The sequence below is a fragment of the Aythya ferina genome, assembly GCF_964211825.1.
Source record: "Aythya ferina genome assembly, chromosome: 12".
NCBI classification, from domain to species: Eukaryota; Metazoa; Chordata; class Aves; order Anseriformes; family Anatidae; genus Aythya; species Aythya ferina.
Window position 1 is genome coordinate 13,840,864 of NC_140308.1, and position 27,514 is coordinate 13,868,377.

Consider the following 27,514-nt stretch of genomic DNA (forward strand, 5'->3'; position numbering starts at 1 on the left):
TCAGATTTATTACGGACTGGAGCAGGTACATTAAGAAGTCAACATAAAAATTCAGCTATCCAGACTAAAAAAAAATCTGCAGTCTGTTTCTCTGACAAAGGTAAAAACCAAAAGCTTGAGAGGTGTTGATTCTGCTAGGTAACATTACAACATCGGTCAGTATCAGCAGTCAAAAACCAGGTTACACAAAATAAGACCTGTGCAAAGTTAAAGAAGGATCAACCTGTTCAAATGCTAATATTGCTTCAGCTGAACCAACTTCCCTGATCTTTAAATGAGCGAAGAAAACTTAGTCAAAGATTCTTTATTGTACAATCCAAATGCACATGTATTTTTCTACCCACCCTAGTTACTGGGTTTTGGAGAGATCCAGCAATAAAATAGTCACTCAAAGGCATTTTGCATGCTCAAGTAAATACAGTTTCTTGAAACGTAGGAACAAGTACAGCAGAAAGCATTAGGAGAGAGTGCCTTTTCTGGCACTCCTATGTGCCCTCGTGGCAGATCTGTTCATATCCGTATGATTAGGCATGACAGGAAGGCTTCCTTCCTGTCACAACCCCAGCATCGCAGCATTGGTGGAACAATCTCTTTTAAATCACGTAGTATCTTCTGCTTGGAAAGAAAGTTTGTATTATCAAGTGTCCCAATTTATACCCACTTATTTAATATCTACCAGCTGATGCTGACTGAACATTAGTGACAGCTCAGATATGTTAAAAAAAAAAAAAAAAAAAGCTTTTAGAATCTAATAGTCATACCTAGGCAGGGTGAATCATGCCAGTCACCAGTTGTTTCAAGATGTTATCTTAAAGCCAGCCACACAAAAATTTAGCTCATCTACAAAAAGACTGGTTTCCTACTGTCCCAATAAGCACAACTTCTAGCAGAAAGTGCTTTCACAGGTGTTGTTTTTTTCCCTTCAAAATGTTTATGAATAGCCATCAGCAGCTGTCTGGATTTTCAGTCCTACTGCAACAGTTCTGTACATTTCATCTTCAAAAAAACGCTATTAGTCTGAATCCACATCCTGGATCTCATCATATCCAAATTCCTGTAGGACTTCCTGACGGTATTTGCTCCATGTTCTTCGTCTGTAACATTGGTCATCATCACTGGAACTGTCTTCAGACTCTAAGGAAAAGTGCATCAACACATTCATGTTATTTCTTGGTTTCAGTTCAATAATTAGGTTTATCAGGCTACTGGAACTTCTTGAGTGATACACATTAATACAAAGTTTGAACAACTTCTGTATTAGGTGAGATTTGAATTCTACTTGTGTGCTGCAATGGGGAGTTAAGAAAGCGAAGACCGTTTCACAAGCATGTGGAACCAAGTCATCTGTTCCTTCTCAAAATAAGCAACCCCTTGCAATTGCAGCAGCCTGAAATGGACTTCTTAATTCTGACTGCAAAAACACCAAGATCCATTGTAGTTTGAAGAAAGATAAATCTCTGTTTATATAAAAAAAAAAAAAAAGTTTCCAAAACCTCTGATCTTAAATCCTGTGCATCCAGAAAAGTAAGATTTGTATATTTTAAAGCCAGGTACTATCTTACATGTTAGCTCTGCAAAACACAATGGAACAATTTAACTGTTCGCCTCAGCTCCCCCTACCGTCTTCCTTCAGCATGCATCCAAATAATATTTAAGAGAGGCATACCTTTTTCTCCATCATCATCATCTTCCTCTGCTAAGAATTCATCTTCATCAGGATAATCATTACGCCAGTTATTTTCATCGTTTTCATCATCTTCGTCTTCATATATTTCCCCTGGAACATTATCATCATCTACCTGCATATCAACACAGAACACAACATTCATTATTAATACAGCTACTTTGAAGTGAGCTGTTTTTCATCTACCTCTACAACAATTATAAAGAGCCAGGAGATACTTATCTATTGCAAGCAATTATTCAACAGTTGCACAAAGCACACTGTAGAAAAATGTGTTGCAATGGCGATTTGCTTTAGGTGAAAAGTCAGTTAAGTCATGCATTTCAGTGTTCTTTTCAAGCATTTAAATGCTAAACTTAGACATTAAATTATTCGTACTCACTTCAACAGTTCTTTAATAGGTCAAGAAAAAGCAGCTGCAGGTTTCTGATATGCAAGTCTGATTACAGTATCCATGAATTGAAAAAATAAAGCTTATATTTAACTAATTAACTCCTGTCACTGAAGGACATTTCTTTATCACAAGAAAATAGTTTGTATTAAGATTATAAAGCCAGGTCCTCAAAAATTGAAAACTTTCTCCCTTGCTCCTTTTCCCACCCAAATGTATCTCCAACTACATACCAATTACTGCCTCCTACTTACAAATGAGATGTGAATTACTTAAGTTTATGTTACCATGTCAGCATTTGTCACTTTGAAGCCTGCTGAATTCTTCTTAGTACCTGAACTTCATCCCTTCAGTTTTCATTGTCATATTATAATTTGCTTGTCAACAGTAACATGAATGAGCACAGAAGTGGCAATTCCAGAAACCCTACTACAGAAGTCACTGAGCATAAGCATAGCATCTCCAACTATCTTTGTTGGCACAGCAACTTTTTGTCGTAGGACTCTTAAGTACATTTATTCACAACCTTTCTACTTAACAAGGGTCTATTTTTCACGCCCTTACCAGTTCATATTCTTCTTTATAAGGCTGTACAGAGAGGATATTATGGATCCAGACAGGAACTGATGTTTCCATGCAGTAGATGTCATAAACGTACTCATCTTCTTTCTCACGGTGTTCCACTTTTTTATCATCTTCAGAAACATGTAAACGCTCACGGATCATCTCTACTGCATTGCAGAGAATCACATCTGGATCACCGCTTTTCTGTTGGGAAAAAAAAAAAGCAGATTTCTCCTGAAGCCAAACACAAAATCTTTTTTTTATTATATTTTTTCTTTTGTGTTTGTTACAGTAGCCAACAGCTAGCTAAGGATGACATTCTGAAATCTTACACTGAAACATTTCCCCATTGGAACACTGATATTTGGAACATTAGCAATTTAAAACAGAAAGACCCCAAAGAAATTTCCAATTACTGTAGTACTGTGTAGCTATGCCTCATTTCAGTTAATAGGAAAAATGGGGAAAAGTTTATCAGAAGCTGCTGAAGGAATATGAATAATCCTGTACAACTGTTAATCTGCTTCTGAAGATGTATGGGTTGAAAAGCCATGCCTTAAGATAACCTGTGCTTTGTAAAGCATTATGCTTGCAACACTGCAGGAAAGGTGTGCATACAGCAGCACTGACACAATGCAAGTCTATAGGAGAAATAATGAAGATGTGACAAATCAAGAGGAAAAGACTGACAGGCCCTTCAGAGAGGCCTTTTATTTCCTTTATCTCCTCATTAAAACAGAAGAAATTTATTCATGCCTTCTCCTTCCTAACAAATCACTTGCAATATCTTTGTTTTAGCAACCTGCGTTTAAAAGTCTACAGGCTGATTTTTGCTGCCATTTTTTCTCTGCTAGAACTTTTTCAGAATATTTTTTGCCACACCAGTGGTATCCCCCAAACTACTTGAGTATTTCTGAGGAGGAGCTACAGACCGGCCTTTCATTCACTTCCAAATACTTACAGAATCAAAGAGAAAGCTTTTCTTCTTCCTTTCAACACTTACTGCTAGCTCTAACAGAGTAAGAACAAAGCTCTGATGCTACTCAATTTTATCTGTGGTTTTCTGAACAGCAGAGTGATAGGTAACAGTTCAACTAACAAATCTCAGGTGTCTATTTGAACTACTTACTCTGGCTTTATAAAAAGCATTTGATGGCAAAGCTCTAAAATGATCTACAAGAAATGCTAAAGGATGATAGCTGGTTCTGCACTGGCTTACCAAAATATTTTCTGCTTTAAAACAAAACATTTGTGTTTTCCTCAGAGCTGTGACAGGCTGCATACGTCAAGCAACCATCCTTCACTTACATACAGTGAAACAACTACTAAAGAATGCATACACAGCCCTTTTATCTCCTTTTCTGTATGGAGAAGAGTCTTTTAAATACAAAATCTTCTTAATATTCTGTACGCATGGAAACCTTACATAGAAGGCACAGCTTCTGCATACTTGAAGTCATTGTAGATACTGAACTAGATATTCCTCTAACCAAAGACATATTTAACTGATGAAAACAGGGGCTAAGTAGCCTATCAAACACCTGGAATACTGCTAGAAACAACATATACTAAAGAAAAAAAAGCATATTGGAATTACAAGAAGGGGACATTCAAAGCTATTTTTTCCTTTGGTAAATCTTGCCTATAAGTGACATTCCTAGGCATCTGGGTGGATAAGAAGACATTGAATTAGGTGGTTGTTGTGTTTTTGTTTTTTGTTTTTTTTTTTTTTTCTTTTCTAGCAAGTACAGAAGTTAATAAAAAAAAAAAAACCACACACACACATTAATCCACCTAACAGATGAATATGAGCATTAATGCATCTGAACAGAGTGCAGAAAAACAATAGTACGAGCCTTTCCTGTAGAGGCCAACTCCATATGGCTTTTTCAACAACATTACTGCACTTTAGGGTCCTCATAGAACTTGTTTCTCATACAATGTATTAACTATTCCAACTTACAAATACCTAGTTAAAGCTCCTGTTAAACACTGGAATACTTACTATTAAAAAAAACTTCCACAACTGTCAGTTTGCCCACGTGTACCAGTCAACAGCAACACACAAGTACTCCAAGTACACTTAAGTCTATCTGCTGACCTGTGGGTTTGCTGCAGTTGCACTGGGGTCTTCTATCACCTCGTCTTCTTGTACAATATCAAATAGCTGGAATTTCCCACCACAGTCTGAACTCTCATCAACAGCACTCGTTTCCTTTTGTGAAGCATCTTCTGTAGTTTCAGAGCCTGGTCTGTCACCGTCAGTCGATGCCTTGCCATCTGCAGCGGGTGCGTTGGGCCGATGGCTGGCTATTACACGGTACCGATTTTCCTTCCTCTTCGCTTCCTTGGAAGAACGGAGCTCCTGAGCGATCCGCTGAGTGCTTCCTAAGGAGGGCCGCAGGCTTTGCGCTGCTTTGTCTCGAGTGAGCACTTCTTGAACGTACTTCTGAACTGGCTCATTCTGGGTAGAGGAACAAGAAGGAGAAGGAATAGATGCAGTGACACGGTCAACACAGTAAGGCACACCCCTCATGCCCCTCACTAGAGGCAAGCAGCAGCTATTGCTGGCACATCCTATTTGAGGGCTGCAGTGCTAATGTTCATAACAACATCCAAGTCACTCCTACTGCTTCAAGTAATGGAACTGCCAGCCTGTTCTCCAGATACAGGAAGAAGGTACAAAAAATATTTGCAAACTGTAAGACTGTTCTTATATTATTTAAGGATACATATACTTTATGGTATAGAAGAACTCCCCAAATGAAAACACGTGCCTCGAAAAGACTGTGACGGTCCTAACTTTAAACCACAACACCCTTTACACCCTCGCCTGTGAAAAACAGCTCCAAGGAAAAAAAAAAAAAAGAAAAAAAGAAAAAAAAAAAAAAACCAGCAAAAAGCCGGGGGTACCTCATGCTGCGTAGCTGAGCCCCGGCACAGCGAGCTGACAGCCCCCAGCCCCAGCCCCAGCCCCAGCCCTCCCACAGCTCCTCACAGCAGCCCCGCTCAGGGAGCCCGCCAGAGCCCCTCGCATCAACCGCGCCTCTACCTTAGAGGAGACGGTGGCCACCAGCTTGAAGAGGCTCCTCTCCACCTCGGGGGCCCCGCCGGGCTCGGTGCGGGGCCGCTTGCAGGCGAGCAGCAGCGCCTCGGCCGGCTCGGGGCCGCCGCGCTTCCTCTGGACGCGCAGCACAGCGGCCGCCTCCATGGCGCCGCGCGGGGCAGGCCGGGAAGAGGGCGGCCGCTGGCCGCGGGCTCCATGGCGCCGCGCGGGGCACGGCGGGAAGGGGCGGCCTGAGGGGGAGCTTTGGTGGCTGCTCGGTGCTTTGAGGGGAGGCGAGACCGAGGCTGGCTGGGGACGGGGAGAAGGGAGAGGAGGGTCGTCGTTTCCCCCCGCAGCTCATTTCTGAGGTGGGTAAGTGCTGCTTTCTCGCCGGAGCGGTTTGCTGTCAGCCTGTGGGCCCGCCCTCAGGCTGTGGGGTTCCCCCGGCATGAGGTACGTCGCCGCGTGGGGAGGCGTTTTGCTTTCAGACAACGCCGTTTGATCGTATATTTTTCTGTGCTGAGTCTAAGTTGGAGCTTGAAAAGCGTTTATATGCCTCGAAGCAGCGATCAGCTTGCTGGCAGAGGCGGGTGTATGAGGAAAGGTGTGTGTTTGCTCCCAGAGTGAAAGTAATGTCTGTTTTCACTGGGTTTGTTTGTTTCCTTGTTTACAGACGCTATTTTGAGTGTTATATTGAAGCCAGTTCAGCAAAACTGCATGATATGTAAATAGAGATTGATCATGAAGACCTTTTGTGGAAGAGCTAACCCGACCACTGGTGCCATGGAGTGGTTAGAAGAGGATGAGAACTACGACTACCATCAGGAAATTGCAAGGTATGCTGGCAAATAACTGAACCACTTGCTTTGCTGTCAGTTTTTTATCTCTGCAGAAATTCCAGGGGCATGAGATGAGCAGACTGTACAACAGTCTAAATGTTACAGTGCCCAGGGTTTTATGGCGCAGAATTATAGATGTAGAATTTTGTAAAGTATTCTCCAAATAGTTTCAATTTTTTAAAAACACTTTCTGAGGTTCTGATTTTTATACCAATACTCACCCAATTGTGGCAAAGTGTGTTGGCTAAATTTATTTAAAATACATAACACAACAAATAATTAATGATCACCTGTTCCTGGCTCAAGTGGTTATTAATTTAGCTTGAGAATTACATTGCTTTGTGTCCTAAGTTACAACAAATGCTAGCTTTAGTGAGAGGATCTTGGTAACAAATGACAGACCATTATTAGACAGCCTTTCATTGCTTTGTTTGTCTTTGTATGAACTTGCATATGTCCCAGCTGTTATTTCACAGCTGTCTGATCTATGTACTGGATCCAATGCTGAAGAGCCATAACAGCAGTTAATTAGTTCACTCATACGCTGATGACCAGACCAGTGAACAGACTTCATTCCTTAGATCTGAGAAATCACTTGAGTCCTTGAAGTGTGTGTCATGGTTATCTACATGCTCATGGGCCCTGAGTCTATTTGCATTAGTAGGTGAAAACCAAGGAGGTTATATGTGCAGTTCTGTAGTGTTTTGCACTATGTAGTATTTTGATTGCAATTTTATTTATTGTAGATCACGCTATGCAGACATGCTTCATGATAAAGACAGAGTAAGTATAGAAGCAAGAAACTATTGAACGGTGAGAAAGTACTCATTTTTCTTTTCTTGAGAAGCTGTCACTGCATGACTGTACAGGTTTCTTTGAAAGATGAAGTGTTCAGATTTGTACTCTTCAAGACCTGCTGCTGGATCAGGAGGTGCCTTCTTACGTCTGACTCTAGTACACTGCTCTTTACTGCAGAATATGATATTTACACTCAGTAGCTGTGTAAACTCAGTAGCTGTTTTACACTGCTGTGTTTGTAACCCCTCTTAATGGCACATAACCAAAAGCTGCTATTTAGATATGTTGTTTCTCATGTACAAATGTCTTCCAGTAGATGTAGAAAGGAATCTAAATCCAAGATACTTCAGCTCTTGCCCTGGTGTAGGCCCTATATGAGTATTTTAGTCATTCTTCAGGAGAAAAAAAAAAATCAAAAACAAAACCAGTAGCATCTTATTTGGGTATTATTATTATTGCCTTCAAAAATGATGTATTGTATTTGTAAACTATGCATGCAATGTAAATATATGACTGATTGGTGATGAGGAGAATGGTATGATAAGATTGATTTGCTGTAAATGAACTTCTCCCTCCAAAAATGCTTGCCTGTGCTGACAATGTCTTTGGTATGATGGTATGACTGTATAGCATAAAGAATGTCTGTAGGCCTTTTTCTGACTGTAAACTCATATAGTCTGAGAAGTCAAAATTTCTGCACAAAAATATGAAGCTGAGAGGTTGCTGACACCCCCCCCCCCCCCTTTTTTTTAATTTTATTTCCACAGAACATGAAATATTACCAAGGTATTCGTGCTGCAGTGAGCCGAGTAAAAGAAAGAGGTGAAAAAGCAATTGTTCTCGACATAGGGACTGGCACAGGACTCCTGTCTATGATGGCAGCTTCAGCAGGTGCAGATTTCTGCTATGCAATTGAGGTAAGCATTTGTTACTGGCTACATGTGCTTGCATCCATGCTTATAACCTCTAACTACAGTTGTTTTGTCTTCATGATCAGTCATGGGTGCATTTGCTTTTCTGTACTTTGCTTTCTGAAGTGCAAATTTGATGCCTTTTTATGTGTGTGAAAAAGGTAAATCTTACAAGAATGTAGTTGAAAAGGCATAAAACATTTTTCATTTTTGGGACAGCTTTTGTAAATGTAGATATCATCTAAGTCAAATTTTATGGTGTTCTGACTTTTCTACTTAACAAGCCTCAACGCTGATTAATGTTTTTGAAAATTTTGAGTATTTTCAAACTATATTGCTGATCTTCATAAGTTTCAACTCTCGTAGGTGGCTTCTAAGGCCACTAAAATGTGGATGACATCTTAATAAAATAACTGTCTTATAAACTGATTATACCATTTCTGTGATTAGATATGGCTGTTATGGACTACGATGCTCTTACTTATGTTAAGGATAACAACAGGAACATTTTGACCAGTTTAAGTTCTCTTTTTTTTTTTAATGTATATGAAGAAACAGAGAGCATTCGCTTGTCCCTAGGTCACAGTCTTTAGAGCTATTGGTGCATAAGTTCTAATAGCAATATATTATTCCTGCTTTGGAACTTGGGCTAGGTTCCAAGGTGGTCACGAATTTCTTATCCTAAGTAGTCAAACTGTGTGGCTGGGTAGAATATTTAAAATCTTTTAGTTTAAAAACAATGTGGTTATTAAGCCCTTCCAACACACTCTTCATCATTATGTTATTTGCAAGCTATCTCCTTTCTTTATTATTCTCTTCACTCTGAAGGAAAGAGAACTTCTCTTCAATGTCAGTAAGAGCACATTTTTGGAATGTTCCAGTGACTATTTGAGTGCTGGTTGCTTTTTTTTCTTTTATTATTATTATTGAGACAGAGCCTTTTATAATGCATATGCATCTTTATTTTTAAAAATAATGAGTTTGTTTAATGTAAGTGTTAAAAAATCATAAGTTTTTTTTTTTTTTGGTTTTCAAAAGCTAAATTGGTGTAGCTTTTGGAGACAGCTGATAACTGGGTTGGTAACGGTGACACTGGAAATCTATGAACTTTTCAAATGAGACTTGCTGTCTTGTTTCATGGTAATGAACTTCAACCACAGGAAAATATACAGTTGAATTTTTGCAGGGCTAAACATGCTGCATTTTGTGTTGTATTTTTGAAAGCTTATGTTAGCGTACCGGTTTGTTATACTCTTGCTATTTACAGGTTTTCAAGCCCATGGCTAATGCAGCTGTGAAGATAGTGGAGAAAAATGGTTTTCGTGACAAGATCAAGGTAATCAACAAGCACTCCACTGAAGTTACAGTTGGGCCAGGTGAGAAATACAAGGCTAGGTTAAAAATCATTGGCAACTACCTCAAAACTGTGAAGGAATATGACTTTTTCTTATTTTCTGAATGCTTTTAATTTATAAAAAGGAAATTCTTTTTTCACTAGAAAGTAACATTGAAAGGTTACTTCGAAAGGAAGCGTTTTTAGTAATATTTAAGTAGTCATTTGAATTTCTTAGTAAACTTCTACAGGGAATTACTTTGCATTCTTCAGCAGGTTCTCTGGCAGGAATAAATTTTTGAATGACTTGTCTTTTCAGCATAACATCTTGAAAGGCTTATATGGTGTTAGTGTTACAATATTAAATTATGTCTTTTAGATGGAGATATGCAGTGTCGTGCGAATATCCTGGTAACAGAATTATTTGACACAGAGCTGATAGGAGAAGGTGCGTTACCAACATACGAGCATGCGCACAAATACCTTGTACAGGTAAGAAAATACAGTTTGTTATTTATTCCTAGGGAAACTCTTGTCTTTTTTGGAGTGGGATGGAGGTTATATTTGATTTAGGCTTCTGTAGCGTTTGTAAATAATGCAGCAGCTGTGCTAATTTCTTATTCAGATAATAATGCACTACCTTCATTCCTAGAATAAAGCTGTTGGGCTATGTATCATAAATTGCCATCTGTGAAATTATGCCTAATTTTATATTAAAACTAATAACTTGCTGCTTAGCAAATGTCTTTCAGAAAGGTATCCAGTTCTAATTTGGAGCTTTCCTTAGGAGTTGGTTCCAATGGCAAATAGGTTCCAAGATGTTTTCAAAAACATTTTTTTTCTCCTCCTAAATTTGATGGGCTTCACATCCTAGGCATTCATTTTCCTTGTAAGTGTGTTTTTTTTGCCCGTGGAGATAGTTTAAACAGTGTATTTAAATTAACAGCCAATGTTTTTTTGTTTGACATGTAATCCGTGGGTATAATTTTATGGCTTTCTCCTCTATCCTTTTAAATTTTTCCCTTTAGTTAAAAGGTAGATGACAATTTAGCTTACTAGGCTTCATTTCATGTGTTTTACATATAAAGACAATGTCACTCCATAACTCTGTACAGCTTCCCATATTTAAATTGTAATTAGCATGTTTTGCAAAAGCATTGTTCTTGGAATTCAGTTAGTTCATAGGTCACATTGTTTTTTCTAGAACAACTAGAAAACTGTTATGTTTTCTGCCCTTTAATCAAGGTCAAAAAGTTGTCGTTAAATAAATATTTAAGCCATTATTTTTCTGGTTTACTCATTGCAAACACAAATTCTGTGTTAATGTTGATAGCTTAATAGTTACGTGCCTGGAGAAGCTCCAAATAGATTCCTCATCTCAGTATGAGAACTGCGATGCTAGTTTAACTCAGCAAATAAACTGTTCTATTGTGTCAGTAATGTAACAAAGTGATCTGGCCTTCTGAAAGACATCTGACAGGATAGAAAGTATAAAATTTCACAGAGAGGTAAAGAGAAATGTCTCTGAAATATTTGGAGTTTAAGATTTCAGAGTTTCCAGTCCAACTACTTTTTCTTTAAATTGTTTCATGTTTCAGCTGATTTAATTCTCGTGCATGTTAAGAAGTCACTTTATTGAATGCTTCTACCCTTTGTTTTGAACACTCAGGAAGGATGTGAGGCAGTGCCTCACAGGGCAACAGTGTATGTCCAGTTAGTGGAATCCAAAAGAATGTGGTCCTGGAACAAACTGTTTCCTGTTCGTGTTGAAGCAGAGGATGGTGAAAAAATTGTCGTTTCCCCTTCAGAAATGGAGAACTGTCCAGGTGTTCCTTCTGTTTGTGATATCCAACTGAACCAGATGCCTTCAAGTGACTTCAGTATCCTTAGTGATGTGGTGACAATGTTCAGGTAAGCTAGGCATTGTTCTGTTCAAAGCAAAATTTTCCTGTTGTGCTTTTGATATAAATTGTGCATTTGGCTTAGGAAGCAGGTGAGAATTTATGAAGAGTGCTGAGTATTTCTTTTTACAATTTTGATACTTCTCTGCAGTGTGGATTTCAGTAAGCCTGTAAGGAGTGCTTCGACCTACTACAGAGTGCAGCTGGAGCCTGTAAAATCTGGCAAGGCACAAATTGTCCTTTCTTGGTGGGATATTGACATGGACCCCTCTGGGACGATAAATTGCACAATGGCTCCATACTGGGTAAAATCCACTTCTGCTTTCCAGGTAATGCTGAGCCTTCAGATACTTTCAGCAAATGACTTGCAGTAATTATTTTAAGTAAAGGTCATACTGGGTGATTTAAGCAGCTGTCTTGTAAACTGTATAGGAACTTTGCTACTATTTTACATATTGGAAAATGATAAACAAAACACAGAAATGCTGACTTTATTATTCACCCATTTTAGGTTTGCTTTAATGTAGAACTTAAAAACTGAAGCTATCTTCTAAATGTACAATTCTTGATTTCTTTCTGTTACTTCCAAGAAATAAAACAAAGACTTCCACATATTTTTCATTAGATAGTCTCCATCCCTAGTCAAAATGTTAGTTTGTGTTGTGCTTCCATGTAGTTATTGTATAAAATTTCCAAATATGTGTTAGCTTTATTGTAATGTATTTATATTTCCATAATGAAGAAGGCTGGTGTGGAAAAATGATGAGTTGATACTGGATATTTAGAGGAATGGGAGATCACTATTAAATCAGACTCCTGTGTTTTTGTATTGACATGGAGGATAAACTTAGTCAAACAGAAACTACACTTGCACTTACTGTGTTTGAGAATAAAATTCAAGACTATCAAACTTCAGCTTAAAACACTTGCAGTGCAGAAAACAACTTTTTGAAACACAAAACAGTGGTGATGTCATATCAAAACGACACTAACTGAGCTCATTTGATATGTGAAGCTGCAGACACTGGTCACTATCTTTAATTCAATATGGGTTTCTAATGTAAGTGAACTGTAGAGGCAAACCAGCATTAATAAATTATTTTTTTAATTTGTTTTTCATTTCATAAAACACAAACTTAGTCACTCAGCAAGCTTGTGGTATCTGGCTTACTCTGTTGTAAGAAATCTGTATCAAGTGCCTTCAATACCCAGTATTAGGCCTTAGTCAGCCCTGCTAACATAAACATGGTTCTTTCAACTAGTCATGTATCAGTGCTTTGAAGTCAAGCCCATTCTTACTGATTGATTTCCTGTCATTTGTTTGCTTCTCATGTACTATTTATGAGTTAATCCCTAATGTTTTGTCTCTCAACTCCTTTTCAGTGGAGAGATCATTGGATGCAGTGTGTGTATTTTCTGCCAAACGAGGAGCCAGTTCTCCAGGGTGAGAAGGTGTACCTGACTGCCTGTCGTGATGAGTACTCTGTGTGGTATAAGCTGCAGAAAGCCAGGTAACAATATGTAGGTTAAAAAAAAGGGTGGCACCTTATTCCAAGCTGCACTATTTGCTCTTAGATATGTGCTGTTTTGTGGAAGAGGAAGACAAAAAACGAGAGACTACAAAAATTACTAAAAATCTAAATGAACTAAAACTTGCTTAAGTGAACAGGTGGAAAAAAATAAAAAATGATTCATAGAAACACAATTGAGCTTTGGACTGCAGCTTTATTCCTGGTGGTGGTATGTAGCAGAGAAACAAAAACTACTTGTGGTTGGTTCCTTGAACTCCTGAAACATAACTTAGCTGAGCTGGAATGTAGGTAAGAGAGTGAAGTAATTGCCATTTTGTCTCTCTTCATTTCCTATATTCCCAGTCAGCATCGTCTTTTAACTTGAGGAAAAGGCATAAGGATTAAGGAGCTTAATTAGCTGGTTGTGATGACAGTAGTAGGCAAGATTTTTTTATTATTTTTTGTTTTTTTAAAAAAAAGGTCCAATTAGGAGTCCAAATGAGCAACTTTTTTCCTAAAAGTTCAAAGCCTAAAATACCTAACCACCAGAGACAGTCCAGTGGGATTTTATTTTTTTTTCTGTAAAGGCAAAAATTGGCCTTTTTGCCTCCTTTTATTTTGAAATGCAAAGTCTAAAAAAGTATCACTGGGGAGCTAGTAAATTTGAACAAGTACCAGTGGAGTCTATATGCATTAATGTACATCCTAGTTAAAATGCATGAATTTACCTGTTTGGGAAAACAAATCTCTGATGCTGTAGTTAATCTTAAATTTAATTTCTGCTTCCCCCACACGTACTTCCAGAGGAGAAGACAAAGCAGATATTTGCGTTGAGAGTCCGATTTGTAGATGTCAGGCTCACCTTCTTTGGAATAGACCACGATTTGGAGAATTAAATGATCAGAACAGAACACACCAGTACATCAAGTCTTTGATGAATGTGAGTGGATGTTATCTGTAGGTTTTCTGGCTTCTGTGACAGATGTGTGTATTGTTTTGTTTGCGGTGATTATTTTTGGAATCTCTTTCTCCCTTGCTAAGGAGTTTGCTCATAAAGTATATTTTATTTACATCAGCAAATGTAAGTTGGATTTTGTCATGGTATGACCTTTTGGTGTTTTTTTTTGTTTGTTTGTTTTGTTTATTTGTTTTTTGTTTTAATATTAAGCAGCCATTTTTGGATAGGAATTTGTAGCAGCTCTGTCTACTTGTGAAAAGCAGCATTGGTGGTTGGATGAAGTCAGGCTTTTTATGATCACGTGTGAAAATCAGAACATACGTTCTTCTAAACACCCATTATGTGCTTGTGCAGACTTTTTCGGACCTAAAGCAAGGGGTTATATGAACTTAGAGTAATCTGTTCTAGTTGAAGTGGTTGTATTAATCATTGTGTCCTTATTTGCTATGGAACTGTGTGAAGTGGGGAAAAATGCCTTCAAAATGTCTAGAACTCGAACTCTTTCATCTGGAATAGGAATAACAATGGCAATTTATTTTCCTGTAGGTTCTGAGAACAGATAGTGTTTGCCTTTGTATCAGTGATGGCAGTCTGCTGCCTGTGCTGGCTCACTATCTTGGAGCAAAGCAGGTATATTACTTCCTCCTGTTTATTTTTTATTTTTCCTGATCTTTTCATTTTAGCTTGGTGTTTTGGGTTCTGTCATACTATGGCCTGTTATTTAATTATTTCCAGAGCCTCTTCAGTGCAAAATAGGAAGGAGGCTCCAATTGGGTTGAAACGCAGGCTAAATTTGTCTCTGTTCAAGCTGAAGTCTAGCAAGATAACAGTAACCAATTTTGATGTTTACCAGTGCATAGCCTTGAATGAAAGTGCTGTTTTTCATTTCTCGTTGATTGCTGTTTACCTTCTTATATCTTGGTGCTTTCAAAAATACTGTTTCTACTGACCAAAATGTCTGGCAGTTTTTTTTCTTTTCTGTTCACCATTCTATAATTACATTTATTACCTACTCTGAAGTGAAAGGGCTGTAACAGCAAGATAAGAGGCTTTAAGAATACCGAATCTGTGTAGATGTAAAACTGAGCATTGCCTGGCTCGCTCCCTTACATACATACCTTACGTGATGTGGGCTTGCAAGGGGCCTTCAGACTAAAATCTGAAAAACCAATTGGACTGAATATCCAGGAATATCTAATGTCTGATACACAGTTTGAAGTAAAAATCTATTCTGCGTTTGAAAGAGCAGATGAATGGATATACTCTGGATAACCTCTGAAATACTTAGCTTTGGGAAAGCTTCTCTCAGCTGAAAGGTACCAGTAGAACTGACACTGTAAAATACAGTGTGGGTAAAGGAGCTTTAAAAGATCAAATAGAATAAAGGATAGATATACTAGCTTCAAAAGGCTGGTGTGCTGCAGTGCACATCAGAGCTCTCTCCAGCTAGCGTGATCAGATCATGTTAAACCACACTTACAACTGGTAAGAACCTGATGGGGGTTGATTTGTTACACTGGTGATGGGGTCAGTTGTAAGTGACCTGTTTTCTTTCTCTGCTGAGCTGAAGTCAGGGTGATGCACTCCTTATTCACATACTTCTAGGCGGAAAACAGTTCTTCCTAAAGCTCCCATCAGGATGAGCCTAAATCTCCAAATTGCTGTCAGAAAAATTTGAACATCTAGCTGACGGCAGCCTGGGTTTGAGGATTTTGCTGTAAGACTTTCTTTTTTAGCAATATCCTTGTATTTATGCAGGGGTAATACGGGCCTAGAGCAAACAATGATATGTGCATCTTAAAAATGGAAAATAAATAGTTGCGGTCTATTGTGTGTGTTGTTTTTTTTCTTGTGCAGCTGTGAAAACACATTATTTAGCCTGTAGCTATTGAGTATATTTTGTTACTGTTTAAGAAGCACATGACAATGGGCTGTAGAATGGGCATGTAGTTCATTAGGGCATCAAAATATTTCCCTTGCTGTTTACTATGTAATCTTTTAACTGTTATGTATTTTCTTTAGGTATTTACAGTAGAAAACTCTGCTGTGTCCCGTTCTGTCATGGAGAAAGTGAGTTTCAATTTTGTCTTGAAGTGGTAAATGAGCTCTTGGCATTTCTAATGCCAAAGCTGATGATTTGGATTGTCCTTACATAATTGCTTGGGAGTTAAATAAGATAAGTGAATGCATTTGATCATACAGTTTGACACAACAGTGGGAGGCAGAAGGATACTGGGGGGGAGGTGTTGTTCATGTTTTTTAATAAGTTGTACAGAGCTGTGTGCAAATACTGGAGGAATATACATGTATCCCATCTGAGAGATGTCCGATCTCACAGCTGTAGCAAGCCGAATAGGTCACTGGGTATGTCGACCCGAGCAGAGGGAGTTAAAGCTGCAAGTGTTTGGTCTCTCCTTGCAGATACCTGCCTGAGCTTCTGCTCTGCTGCTCTCATCGTGTTGCTGATAAAAACCAAGCTGTTTGTTTCTGAAGTTTAGTGGATTGTGAGGGCATCATGTAGTTTGTACCAGTCCAGTCTGTACTGCTTTTAAGAGAAAGTAGACGGTGAGTCCAAACTGCAGGTGATTTTTCAGCTGCTCCTTCAGGTAGAGTTCAGGTAGAGCACCTCTTGCAAAGTGCAGACTATTCAGAAGAGGCAGCTAATATCTAAGAAGTGATTAGAAGCAGTTTCTTGAAGTGCCTGGTCATCTGTGTCTGTTTCAGATGGCACTATATAGTCTTAAAGATTATAAAAATGTAGGCAATTTAGGATGCAAATCTGGTTTCAATCGCAAGCCAATCATACAGTGTATTCATAGTTCCAATAATATTTCTCTTTCTTGACTGTCCTTCCTATATGCTTCTGAGTGAAGGTGAGGCAAATGTTGCAACATCTGCTTTTTATGCACTTAATTGAAGGAATAGGAGAGTCACGTACTTCAGCTCACTTGGTGTGACATTTTAGCACTAACGACGTGCACCCTTCAGGAACAGGCTTGTATCATCCTCAGGGCTGAGTTAAGGAAGGCATTTTCTTAAATTTTCTTGTAGGTATTTCTTTCTTTCTTGTTTATTTTTTTCTTTGTTAAATTATTTTGATACAGGTTTGAATTTCAAATGTAGATTTTGATAAAGACAGAATATTACTTTTATTTTAGTTTTTTAAAGCAAATCATCTTGAAGATAAAATTAAAATACTAGAAGCACGTCCTGAGTCACTGACGTCATCTCATTTGGAAGATAAAAAGGTATGTAATAGTTGTCCTGTACTGAATTTCAGTGGCCTGGCAGGGGAGGGAGAGTGAAAATGACTTTAATTTTCCTTGTGTGCTACTGTAACCACAATGAACCACAGTTCATACAAAGTGTAGTGAGCTGACAATTGAGACTTTGTCTTACTGAAACTAAGTAAAGCTTAATCTAAAGGCTTTGGGTTGGTTTTCTTTTTCATTTTTTTGCTTTGTTTTCCGAAGGATATGACTTTGCTTTCTTGCATAATCTACAGCAGTTTTAACAGCAGTTAAACCAGTTTAACTGTGTATGTGTTGCTAGTCTGTAGTTCTTCCTGAAGCCAATCAATAGATTGCAATCAGGATGTACCAGCATCCTTAAATGAAAATTTTCAGAGCTCTCTGACTCTTCTTCCAAAGCTTTCCAACTGAAAACTGCAACTTTTTTTTTATTGGACTTTGTTGCATGAAATTTCATTTTAGAATTCACTGACTAGAACCCTAAAAAGATGTTATGCAGTGTAAGCAGTAATTAAATCTGTATGGAGAAGCTTTTATCTACGTTTCTGTGCTTGCTGTATAGCATTGTCATCTAGTGAAGTTATAAACAGCCTGTGTTGTTGTTGGAGCTGTTGTTCTTTATGATAACGATTTTTATCTCTTCCTTTGTTTGCCAAGATTTCCGTTCTTGTTGGAGAGCCGTTTTTCACTACAAGTTTGTTGCCGTGGCATAACCTGTATTTCTGGTATGCTAGGACAGCTGTGTCCAAGCATCTTGCCAGCAACGTCACCATCCTGCCTCAGTCTGCCTCTTTGCACATGATGATCGTGGAGTTTCAGGTGAGGTTGTTTAGAACCACTTGATATTAATATGAATTAACTTAAAACTGAGTACTCTTTCAGGAGTTTTTAATGCCAAGTTTATCTTATCTTCATACTGTTCACTTTGATATGCTTTGCACTTACCACCTGAGGAAAGAATAAGGAACATCTTGAAAAAATGAGTTTTGCCAAATCAACAATCCCTTATCAGAAAATTACCTTGAATTTTTTTTGCCATTTTCATTGAAAAGACTGAACATTTTAAAGTAGTTCTTTAGGTTATCACTGAAGCATGTCAGAACTGTGGTTATTCATAAAATGTTACGTTCTGTAAAATAACAATTTTTAAAATGATTTTTTTTAGTGTAAGAGTGTAAGCAGGATTCATAATTGCATGTTCATTTTCTTTGAATGACTGGAGACTGCACACAGTTCTAAACTTGGGCATAATAGGGGTCATACTACTTTGAAAAGTAATCTTTCAGAAGTTTTACAAAGGTACACTTTTTTTTATTAAGGGCCCTAAGATGGTCAGTAAAGATTATTAAGAGTTTGCTTACAGTGACAATGGAAATTACAAAAGTACTTAATATGCAAAGATTCTGTCCAGTAGCATAAGTGAGGGAACTCTTTAGTCTGAAACTCACTAAAATATATCTGTGAAACAAAACATGGTATATTCACATAAATATAATCTTCAGTTTATCTTTTCAAGATGCCAGCTCTTTTATCTCTCTTTTCTTCCTTCTGATTTCATCAACTGCCTAGTTTTGTGTCTGAGCCTTGTTTCTCTTAGTAGTTTCCTTGTTCTAATACACTTTAGCCTTGTTGCCTCACTTTCACCTTTAATTTGTGCATCTGAGAACATGTATGTTCTTTTTTCCTGGGGGACTAATCACCCACACTGCGTACATTTACATGCCTTTCACGGTTTTCTGCAAATGTGTGGAGAATATGAAATGAGAAAATAATGTAAATCTGAATCGTCATGTAATAGGAAGCAGGTGTTTAAGGACAAATCAATCAATGTTTTTAAGTAGGCATATGCAGTTTACTAACAGTTGAGTTCACAGATAAAGCTATTTCCAGTAACAGAGCTGAAGTATATCCCATTTTCCTTTTTAGGACTTATGGAGAATCCGGAGTCCTTGTGGCATCTGTGAAGGTTTTGATGTCCGAACTATGGATGATATGATTAAAGTAAGAAGACTGAAAATAATTTCAGCACAAGTCTTACCAAAAGAGAACAAAACTGACCTTGGCTTAAGGAAAAATGTATCTAGTGACTGTTTAAAACCTTGAATGTTAGACAGAATAACATTGTTTCAGTTTCTCATAAATACTGTGGCTCTCTAGTTCTTGCAAAAGGGGTCTTGAGGTTGTGTGTTCCTTGTCATTTGTCAAGCTGTTCAGTTTTCAGTTTGCTTTGAAAATACTTCCATTATCCAAAAAGAAAAATCCTGTTCTCGAAATTTTATTCTGTGCTTGAAATAAAATCAGGTGGGAGTTGTTTGTAAATGAATCCTGCAGGACTTACTTGCCCTTGCGGGTACTTTTGAGGAAAAAAAGGCTCTTTGGTGTCCAAGAAACAGGTATGATGGCAAGATTTTTATCTCCATATTTGAGGTAGCCATTTAGATTGCCTTTCTAGTCTTTGTGGAGGAGTACAGGTAGTTCTAGAGTAGAGTTATCTCAAGGGAGAAGAGAAGCTTAAATGCATTGTATCTTCAAAGTGCACGTTTGTGTCTGACTACTGAGAACTGTAGTCCTAGCAATTAATTCATATATGTAGTATATTTTTTCCCTTGTGCTTAAGAAGTACAGTCCTGTTCTCTTGGAACTGTATTGTTTAAATATTTTGGGTTCGGGATACAAAGTTAACTTGAAAACAAGGACTAGTTGCCTTTGAGTTGTTTTCAGATTTTTTACTTTTTTTTTTTCCTTCAGAGTTCTCTGGATTTTAGAGAATCTAAGGAAGCAGAACCGCACCCTTTGTGGGAATATCCTTGCAAATCACTCTCTGACCCCCTGGAAGTTTTGGTGTTCGACTTCAGAGAGACTGTACCACAACACTGTCTCAGCACAGAGGGTTCTGTAAATCTTTTACGGTGAGTTTTCTCATTGCAATAAATGTTCTCATCATAATTTATTTTTTTTTAACCTCATCTTTAAACTGTGTGTTTGTTATGGTTAGCTAGCGGGATTGTACTTTACAGTTTTTAAAAATGTAACCTAAAGTTGTGGAATTCACTCTTGACATGAATTTCCTATGGTTACTCACAATGGGCTGTAACAGTAAGGGTAATTTCTCAGATAACATACCCTTATTTCATAAATAACATTTTGTCAGCTTTTACCATGATTTAAAACATAAACAGGTTAATTTATAGTTTATAGAAAACAAACTATTGTCTAGAAGGTTTTAATTACGAAATTTGTTCCTTGTTGCTGAGTTCTTGCAGACAAAGCTTCTACTTACCTTTCCATGTTACTCTGTTTAACAGCTTTGAAGTGTCCATTATCTTTCCCTTTAACAATAATTCTAACAATCTTGATATTTTTTACATCATCTGAGATACTTTTAACTATAATCTAACTACAGTTTGTAGTTATTTCTATTCAAGAATGAAATGCAGTTAAGAATTAAAAAACAGGAAGAAGGTACTTTTGTCTATCTAGCTTACATAACTTAAACACTACTGGAGTTGTATGTTTCTCTTTGTGAAACCAAATTAATAATTTCACAAAATCCAGAACCATCTGCATACAGGGTCTCTGTGCCTTTGCACTGGTTGTATTTAAGAGGCAATGTGCTAGCATGACCTCTGCCCCTTGTGGAGCAGAGACTTGAAGTGAGATGAGATGTGTGGTTTTCCCCAGAATGCAGAAACAATATAAACTGGGGTCTCTGAAGGATGTACTCCCCAAATACACTGTATAATATATACTGTGTAATCTTGACTGTTTGTTAAATGACCGTGTTTCTTAAGATTAGTTATGACTTATGTTCCTCTTCATTTTATTTTTTAAATTTCATATCTGCAAGTATTTAAAAAGTTGCTACCTATTTACCAGATGTACGTATTTATCTATTTTATTTATTCTACTCTTCAACTTTTATACACAAAAACAAGTTATTCATGCTTTTACAGCTCTCACCCAAGCTATGTGAGGAATAGGTTCAGTGTTTAAGATACAGTATTATGTAAAGATAATGTTATGATGATGGGTTTTGATCCCCTACCTCTCTTCAGGAAGGGAAAAAGCCATGGAGCAGTTTTGTGGATGGAATATCATCTTACTGCTGACATCTCAGTTAGTACAGGACTGATGCAGATTTCAAACGAAAAGGTACTCCTTCAATCTACTTTTATTATCTCTGTAGGATTACAGTGCTGAAAAATGGGTCTCTGCTGGTTATGCTTGGTTTATATAGTGCTCTTTGTTACACTCATTGAATATTACATGTATATAGGCAGAACTAGTAGAGCTATGTGTTTATACTTTTGGGGGGAGCGGGAGATGAACCTTAAGAGAGTCTGAGCTGTAGTTTGGAACTACATGCAGAACTCAGATAGGATGCTAGGTCAGAGTAGCATTTATACAAGTTACATACAACTCCTTTTATACAACTTCCCTTTCTCAGTTTAACAAAAGCAAAAAAATGGAGGGGAAGGAGTATTTTTGGTACTCTATGTAAATATTCTTTGACCAAGTCTGTCTGTTGTCTACGACTTCAGTGCAGAGTGTGGCATTTTAGATTGCAAGTTATGCACTCCTGTAATGAATGGGTGGTAATGAAAGTGATAACTTTTATCTGATCTTTTTATACTGAACTGAGAACAAGAACTCTTGTACTGTCATTGCATTATAATAATAATAATATCCAGTAATAGTCCAGTAATAATATCCTAGAGTTGTGACTACTTTCGCTTTTAACTCTTTCCTGTAGGGAAACTGTGAATGGAATCCCCACTGCAAGCAAGCTGTCTATTTCTTCAGTTCTGTTATTGAATCAGAAACTCTGGCAGACCTTCCTAGTGCTGTCACGTATGCTATAAATTTTGACACAAAGACAGGAGATATTGCAATGGATTTTAAACTATTATAAAGTACTTTCCTTTTATTTCTAAATTATAATAAACTGATCCAGTATTCTTTGTATGGCAGAGGGTTTTTGTTTGTTTGGTTGGTTGGTTTTGTGCTCAGAAAGCAAACAAACTATTCTGAAAAATATTTTTAAAACTTTCTTGTTTTCAAAATATATAGCTGGGGAGGCAGAGAGAAATGTTTTAAGGACCTGTATTCCCAACAGGATTTATATTATATCTGTACACCTACTTATTGCCATCTGTTTCATTGTGAAACTACGTGGTATTTTGGGGTTTTAAATGTTAAGGGGATAAAAAACAATTGATGTACTGGCTATTACATGGTATATCAGTGGATGAAGACACTAATCTTTACACTGACATTAGATAGAAATTAGTTAAACACACCTGTTTTTTAGGCTTGCTTTTGCCGCTGTAAAATGGAAACTAATCATGAGAATGCACAAAAAGAAACCCCAAGTCAAGCTACATAGGTGTAGCAGTACGTGTTAGTACACATATTAAGGAAAAGCAATGTACATTGTGGTCAGTATTAGATTGAAATGTTTGGTAAATTAAAGTATGTTGGACTGACATTCTGCTAGAGTCTGATACGCTGCATTTCCGAAGAGACAGTGGCCCAAGTTTGGAAAGATATACCTGATTAGAATATGTACATAATCAGGTTATTTGGAAATGACAAACTGGTAATTGTCTGACCAGAAACAAAAGAAAAAGAGACATAGTCTCAAAACTTGCACATTTGTAGGATATGTATAATGTGTGTATATGATCAAAGTTTTGGCTTATACTCATTCCCTCAGTGGTCTGAATGATATCTGCAAGTTCAGGTAAGTTGTATGTTGTTCTGCAATAGATGTTTTCCACAGCTGAGGTTTTCTTAGTTCCATTCTAAATCATATTGGCAGAGGTTGCAGTGTGTGACCACGTGTGTGCAATTAATTTTGATTTAGATGGACAATCAATTGCTGTATCTGTTTTGTACGTGTGATCTATTAAGTGAAATAGAAAATCAATGTACTCTCTGTCCTAAATTATGTCAGCCAGCTGCAGGGATAACTGCTTGCCAGAGCTACTCCCGTTTCCTCTGCGCAGCAACTTCTGTCAAGTGATAGGAATGGTGGAAAGAAGCCATGAGGGAGCAGGAGCCTACTCTACTTTGCCTTGTCACCAAGAAATGTAATTCTGGTGAGTAGGAATTTTAATTCCTAAGAGCGTGATCATATTTATAGACCTGGAAGCCATCTAAAATATTGCTAAATTTTTCAGAACTGTTTTCCTGACAGACATCTTAGACCCAGTAGTTATTACCATACTTCCGAAAATTCTGCATTTTTATATTAATATCATATTTATATGTAACATCAATAAAAGACAGTTGTGCAAATCTGAATGTATTGTGTAGCTTCTAGTCTCTCGGGGGAGAATGCAGCAGAAAACAGCTAGATACTGCCTCCTGTGGCCTGACACAGAAAGTTTGAACTGCTGTTCTGCTGTACAAAAGGCTTCTGAAGGTGCTTTACACTTACTTCTCAAATGATGCAGGTTGTAACAGAAGCTTACAGTATTCTGAAGGGAACACAGAATGAAAAGACAGCAATATATTAGAATTTATATGTTTAAAAATACAAAAGTAAAACCACAACTGAGGTTACAGTATTTTAATGTCTAATGTTAGCCTTCTCAAAGATAACTGTATACATATGTGCCTGAATCATACTACTTAAGGAAAAAAAAAATCAACATAATTTGCTGATGTGCAAAATGGAAGAAATCCATGTTGATGGGAATTTGTAGTTTGTTATTAGTATTATATGTGGGAGATGTGTGGTCACTGCAGTAGGTATTAGGCATGGTGACCTAGAGGTGTTCTTAAACCATCTTGATAATGAGAGACTTGACATTATTGAGACTCATAGGTTGGTGTAGTGAAAGTGAAAGCCATAAGGAGCCATAAGTGGCATATCTGCAGAATTCTGCTTCCAGAACTGAACTATGGCAATTAGTATGAATCACATTATCGTCATGTGATGAAAAACATCTTAAGTTTCAAAATGCCTGGAGCAGTAATTACGCTGCTGCTGTCCAAAAGGGGAGGGGGGGGGGCAAAGCTAGAAAGCTGGAGCACTGTGCATATTTTAACATAGAGGGAAAAACTGTCTAATAAATGTGCTTGGGAAACCTTGTGCATCTATTAATCCTCTGTGAGGGCTATCAACATTGTGAATGGTTTCTGGTTACAGTTATGCATTCAGACAGGCACTGAAACTGCTTTGGGGATTTGATTAGAACATGCTGGAAGCTGTTATGTTGAAGCAAACCCTTACAGTTGGAACATTTTCACAAAGGTCACATCATTCATCAAATTCTGGTACATACAAAAGATGATTGTGTTGATAAGAATCTGGGTGAATGAGGGGAAGCTTTGTTCACCTGTAATTAGGAGGAGTTAGCATATGTATCAGTATTCCTTGGCTTTTGTAAATTCTTCAGGGTAAAATTTAAAATCTAGTGTAATATGTAAATTGTGTGGAAAACAGCTTCTTATAGGGGATACTGGCATTCTTTACATATGTGTGCTTTTAAAGCAAAACAAAACAAAATACTTCCATCTGTCCTCTTCCACAAGGCATTTTACTGCAGGCACACAGGAAGAAAAAAAAAAAGCCATTTTATCAGAAAAACACATCTACCCAGCAGCAACATTTAGACTTCTATTTGTTCCCAGACCCGACAGAAGCATTGCCATGATGTGCTGAGTTGAAGAGCTTCTGGCTGTTGGCATCTTAATAAGCAGAACATCCTATTTACTCTTGGAAGGAAACTTACTCTGTGCTGCCACCAGAGGCATTTTTTTTCCCTAAATGACAACAGGTTTGATCCTGACTAGGCCTGCAGGCATAGATGCATGTTTTAAAGGAGACACAATCCCCCTGCCGCCACTGAACTAATAGTATTATAGCTTGTATATTACATGAGAGCCAGTGTGTAACTGCATGATTATTTTTTTTTTTGTGGCACGAGAGATGCTTGCACTGAAGACACAGGTTTTATTTATGTATTAAGAATGATCATCAATCAGAAAGTTTTGCCATTCACGTTTAAATTCCCTATTGTGTTTCTGCTGCAAAAAATAACTTTTCTGTAGCATTGAATTGTGATGAAAGTTTTAGTAAAACTTGGGTGGTTGTTACTGTGTGGTTATCACACCACTAATCCACAAGAGGGTGCTGAAAACCCACTTTTATTTTTTTAATGTATTTTCAGTTCATACCTATTTACTTCCTACAAGGAAAGGTGCACAGACTTTCAATGCAGCTATCTCATTTCCTGTACAAATAAAATGCTTGTGATTTTATAAGATACATACACATACATGTACTGAAATAGAAAACTAGTACAAAACCAGTGATAACTGCTAGTAAGACTAATATGGACTTGCACCTACAATAAAAAGGCAGGTGAGATGTCTTATGTTAAGTACACCGAGTGAATAATACTTTATGAAAGTGAGATTGTCTTAGTCCTGATGACGGACAAGTCTTGCATTTTATTTAAAAGGTATTTTAAGTCATGGCAGCTGCAAGTTTTCTTCCTGTGTTTGCAGAAAGGGTACCTTTTGTCTAAGGGCTGGACAGTTCAAGAACTGGGATCAAGGAGCTTGCTTTTCTCCTTCATTAGTCCCTTTGAAACTGCTCTATGTAGGCTTCCTGCATTTAACAAGATAGAGGATGCAGTTCAAGACTAATTCATTTAGGCACTCATCTTTTGTATTCTATTTGTAGTTACAGCTGGTTGTTAGGAGGGGAAGAGACTTATAGCTTCTTAATGTTAGATATTTTTTCTAGTGATGATTGTGAGCCCTTATTGACTCTGGGGACATTGCAAACTGTTAATTTGGTTTGGTACTTGTTTTCAAACTCAGTGTGTCCAGTCATTTAATGTGTATTAATGATTAAGACACTTTTTCTCAGAGAGAGGTATGTATAATTATCCACATTTTTCAGATGAGGAAAAAGCAAGAGTGCTTTGTGGAGGCGTTAAAGTGTTTCATCTGCCCTGAGATCGCTGTAAGATTAGGGCCTCGAGAGCTAAAAATGACTTGCTCAAGGCCATGCAGAGTAAACTAATCCCCTGACTCCCTTGCTCTGCTTTAATCATTTGTTTTCTTAGTGCAGTGTGATTTCAAGTGCAGCCTTATGAGGTTTGACCGAGATACAGCAGATAAAGGCTCAGAGGCAGCAAATCCTTGGATACTTCAGTAATTAAAACTATGGTTTAAAAAAAAAAAAAAAAGTATATACATATAAGGCCATAGGGTTTTGTTTTTGTTTTGAAAGGCTGTCACAAAGCTGACCCAGTTTTTTTTTTTTTTTTTCCCAGCAGGATTCTTATCTAGGATTTGAGAACCCTAAGGATGCCTCTTCCGTGGACAAGGGCACTAATGAAAGAATGAGAGCTGATTATCTTCATGTATGTGAAGGGAATGCCCTACACTGGAGGGTATTCTTCGCAGTTGTGTGGGTCCTGGGGTATGTTAGCTCTGACGTGCACCCTGGAGACTGGACAAGCAGCCTTTTCTCCTTCCTAAGGGTTTTGCTCAAGTGCAACTGCCTAATGTACTACAGCAGCAGTGTGTTTGCTGTGGATGTTGTCTCTTGTTCCTCTCATTTTCTGCAACCTCTGCTTTTTCATGCCTTGTACATCACTCTCTGAGGTGGAGAGTGGCAGTTTTGCAGTGGAAGAAATAATGGGCACTGCACTTTATTGGGCTCCTGCTTCTCAAGGCTGATGGATCCTGCTATATCTGTACTCCAATAAAGCGACTGCTTGCTTCATGTTAAAGAGTATCTAAGAAACCAATTATTCACAACCCTGAGAATCAGCAAATAAATCAAGCTGCTGCGATGAATGGCATTGGTAGAGAGACAAACAGCATTCGTTACAGCACTTGAACATGTCATATTTCTTCTCAACTGTAATATTTCTAGGAAACATTGAAGTGACTGTGCTGTAGGCCTACATACATAATCTCATACCCACTTCGCAGGCAACTGCAAAGTCATTTACACTGAAGGATTGATGATCAGCCCTGTCTCTAGTCAGAAAGGGCTGTGAAAGCATGCGGAACTAATTAGCAACGAAGCGACTCTCCCAGAGCCTCCAGCTGGGGAAGGGGATGGGAGAGGCAGCCAGGAGCAAGTTTAGCTGGGGATCCCACTGGAATTTCACTGTGCTGACCCCCCAGGGCCGCTGGTTTGGGGTCGGGGGGCGTCGCACTGGGGCGCCTCAACTGGGGTCGCGTCAGCCGCGCTCCCGCTCCCCTCAGCCCCAGCACCTGCCCGGGCCCGGGCCCGCTCCTGATTGGCCGAGCCCCCTCCTCAGGCTGGCCGCCATTTTGGCCTCTTGCCGCC

The 27,514-nt window shown here is 38.1% G+C and overlaps 2 protein-coding genes across 7 annotated transcripts; one reads left to right on the forward strand and one right to left on the reverse strand.

The window, feature by feature from the left end:
* Positions 1 to 289: 289 nt before the first annotated feature.
* On the reverse strand, positions 290 to 5,878 carry SLC7A6OS (solute carrier family 7 member 6 opposite strand). The gene is made up of 5 exons (XM_084533600.1): positions 5,692 to 5,878; positions 4,741 to 5,103; positions 2,640 to 2,843; positions 1,667 to 1,799; positions 290 to 1,134 (listed from the first exon to the last, which is right to left on the reverse strand). Exons 1-5 carry the CDS (start codon positions 5,848 to 5,850, stop codon positions 1,013 to 1,015), a joined length of 981 nt encoding a protein of 326 aa, XP_084389726.1. The 5' UTR covers positions 5,851 to 5,878; the 3' UTR covers positions 290 to 1,012.
* On the forward strand, positions 5,872 to 26,945 carry PRMT7 (protein arginine methyltransferase 7). Of its 6 annotated transcripts, none has more exons than XR_014697250.1 (20): positions 5,923 to 6,057; positions 6,359 to 6,521; positions 7,271 to 7,307; positions 8,090 to 8,239; positions 9,501 to 9,609; positions 9,946 to 10,058; positions 11,236 to 11,477; positions 11,619 to 11,796; positions 12,851 to 12,978; positions 13,783 to 13,918; positions 14,483 to 14,566; positions 15,959 to 16,006; positions 17,095 to 17,184; positions 17,845 to 18,006; positions 19,114 to 19,188; positions 19,936 to 20,096; positions 21,243 to 21,339; positions 21,941 to 22,100; positions 23,144 to 23,288; positions 26,484 to 26,945. XR_014697250.1 is itself a non-coding variant. In XM_084533575.1 (18 exons), exons 2-18 carry the CDS (start codon positions 6,427 to 6,429, stop codon positions 22,097 to 22,099), a joined length of 2,064 nt encoding a protein of 687 aa, XP_084389701.1. In that variant the 5' UTR covers positions 5,872 to 6,057; positions 6,359 to 6,426; the 3' UTR covers positions 22,100 to 22,157. The 6 variants fall into 6 exon arrangements, 4 of the variants coding, with proteins under 4 accessions (XP_084389701.1, XP_084389702.1, XP_084389704.1 ...); XR_014697251.1 differs by having other exon boundaries at positions 26,487 to 26,945; XM_084533575.1 differs by lacking the exons at positions 23,144 to 23,288; positions 26,484 to 26,945 and having other exon boundaries at positions 5,872 to 6,057; positions 21,941 to 22,157.
* Positions 26,946 to 27,514: the final 569 nt, after the last annotated feature.

What these genes read in the sequence shown, in the direction of transcription:
- SLC7A6OS (XM_084533600.1), bottom strand. Translation starts at nt 5,850, where the DNA reads ATGGAGGCGGCCGCTGTGCTGCGCGTCCAGAGGAAGCGCGGCGGCCCC. An exon ending in CAACTGCAGCAAACCCACAG is followed by an intron (nt 2,844 to 4,740) that starts GTCAGCAGATAG and finishes TTTTCCCAACAG; the next exon opens with AAAAGCGGTGATCCAGATGT. An exon ending in TGATGATGATGGAGAAAAAG is followed by an intron (nt 1,135 to 1,666) that starts GTATGCCTCTCT and finishes ACTTTTCCTTAG; the next exon opens with AGTCTGAAGACAGTTCCAGT.
- PRMT7 (XM_084533575.1), top strand. Translation starts at nt 6,427, where the DNA reads ATGAAGACCTTTTGTGGAAGAGCTAACCCGACCACTGGTGCCATGGAG. An exon ending in CGCACAAATACCTTGTACAG is followed by an intron (nt 10,059 to 11,235) that starts GTAAGAAAATAC and finishes TTGAACACTCAG; the next exon opens with GAAGGATGTGAGGCAGTGCC. An exon ending in TATAAGCTGCAGAAAGCCAG is followed by an intron (nt 12,979 to 13,782) that starts GTAACAATATGT and finishes ACGTACTTCCAG; the next exon opens with AGGAGAAGACAAAGCAGATA.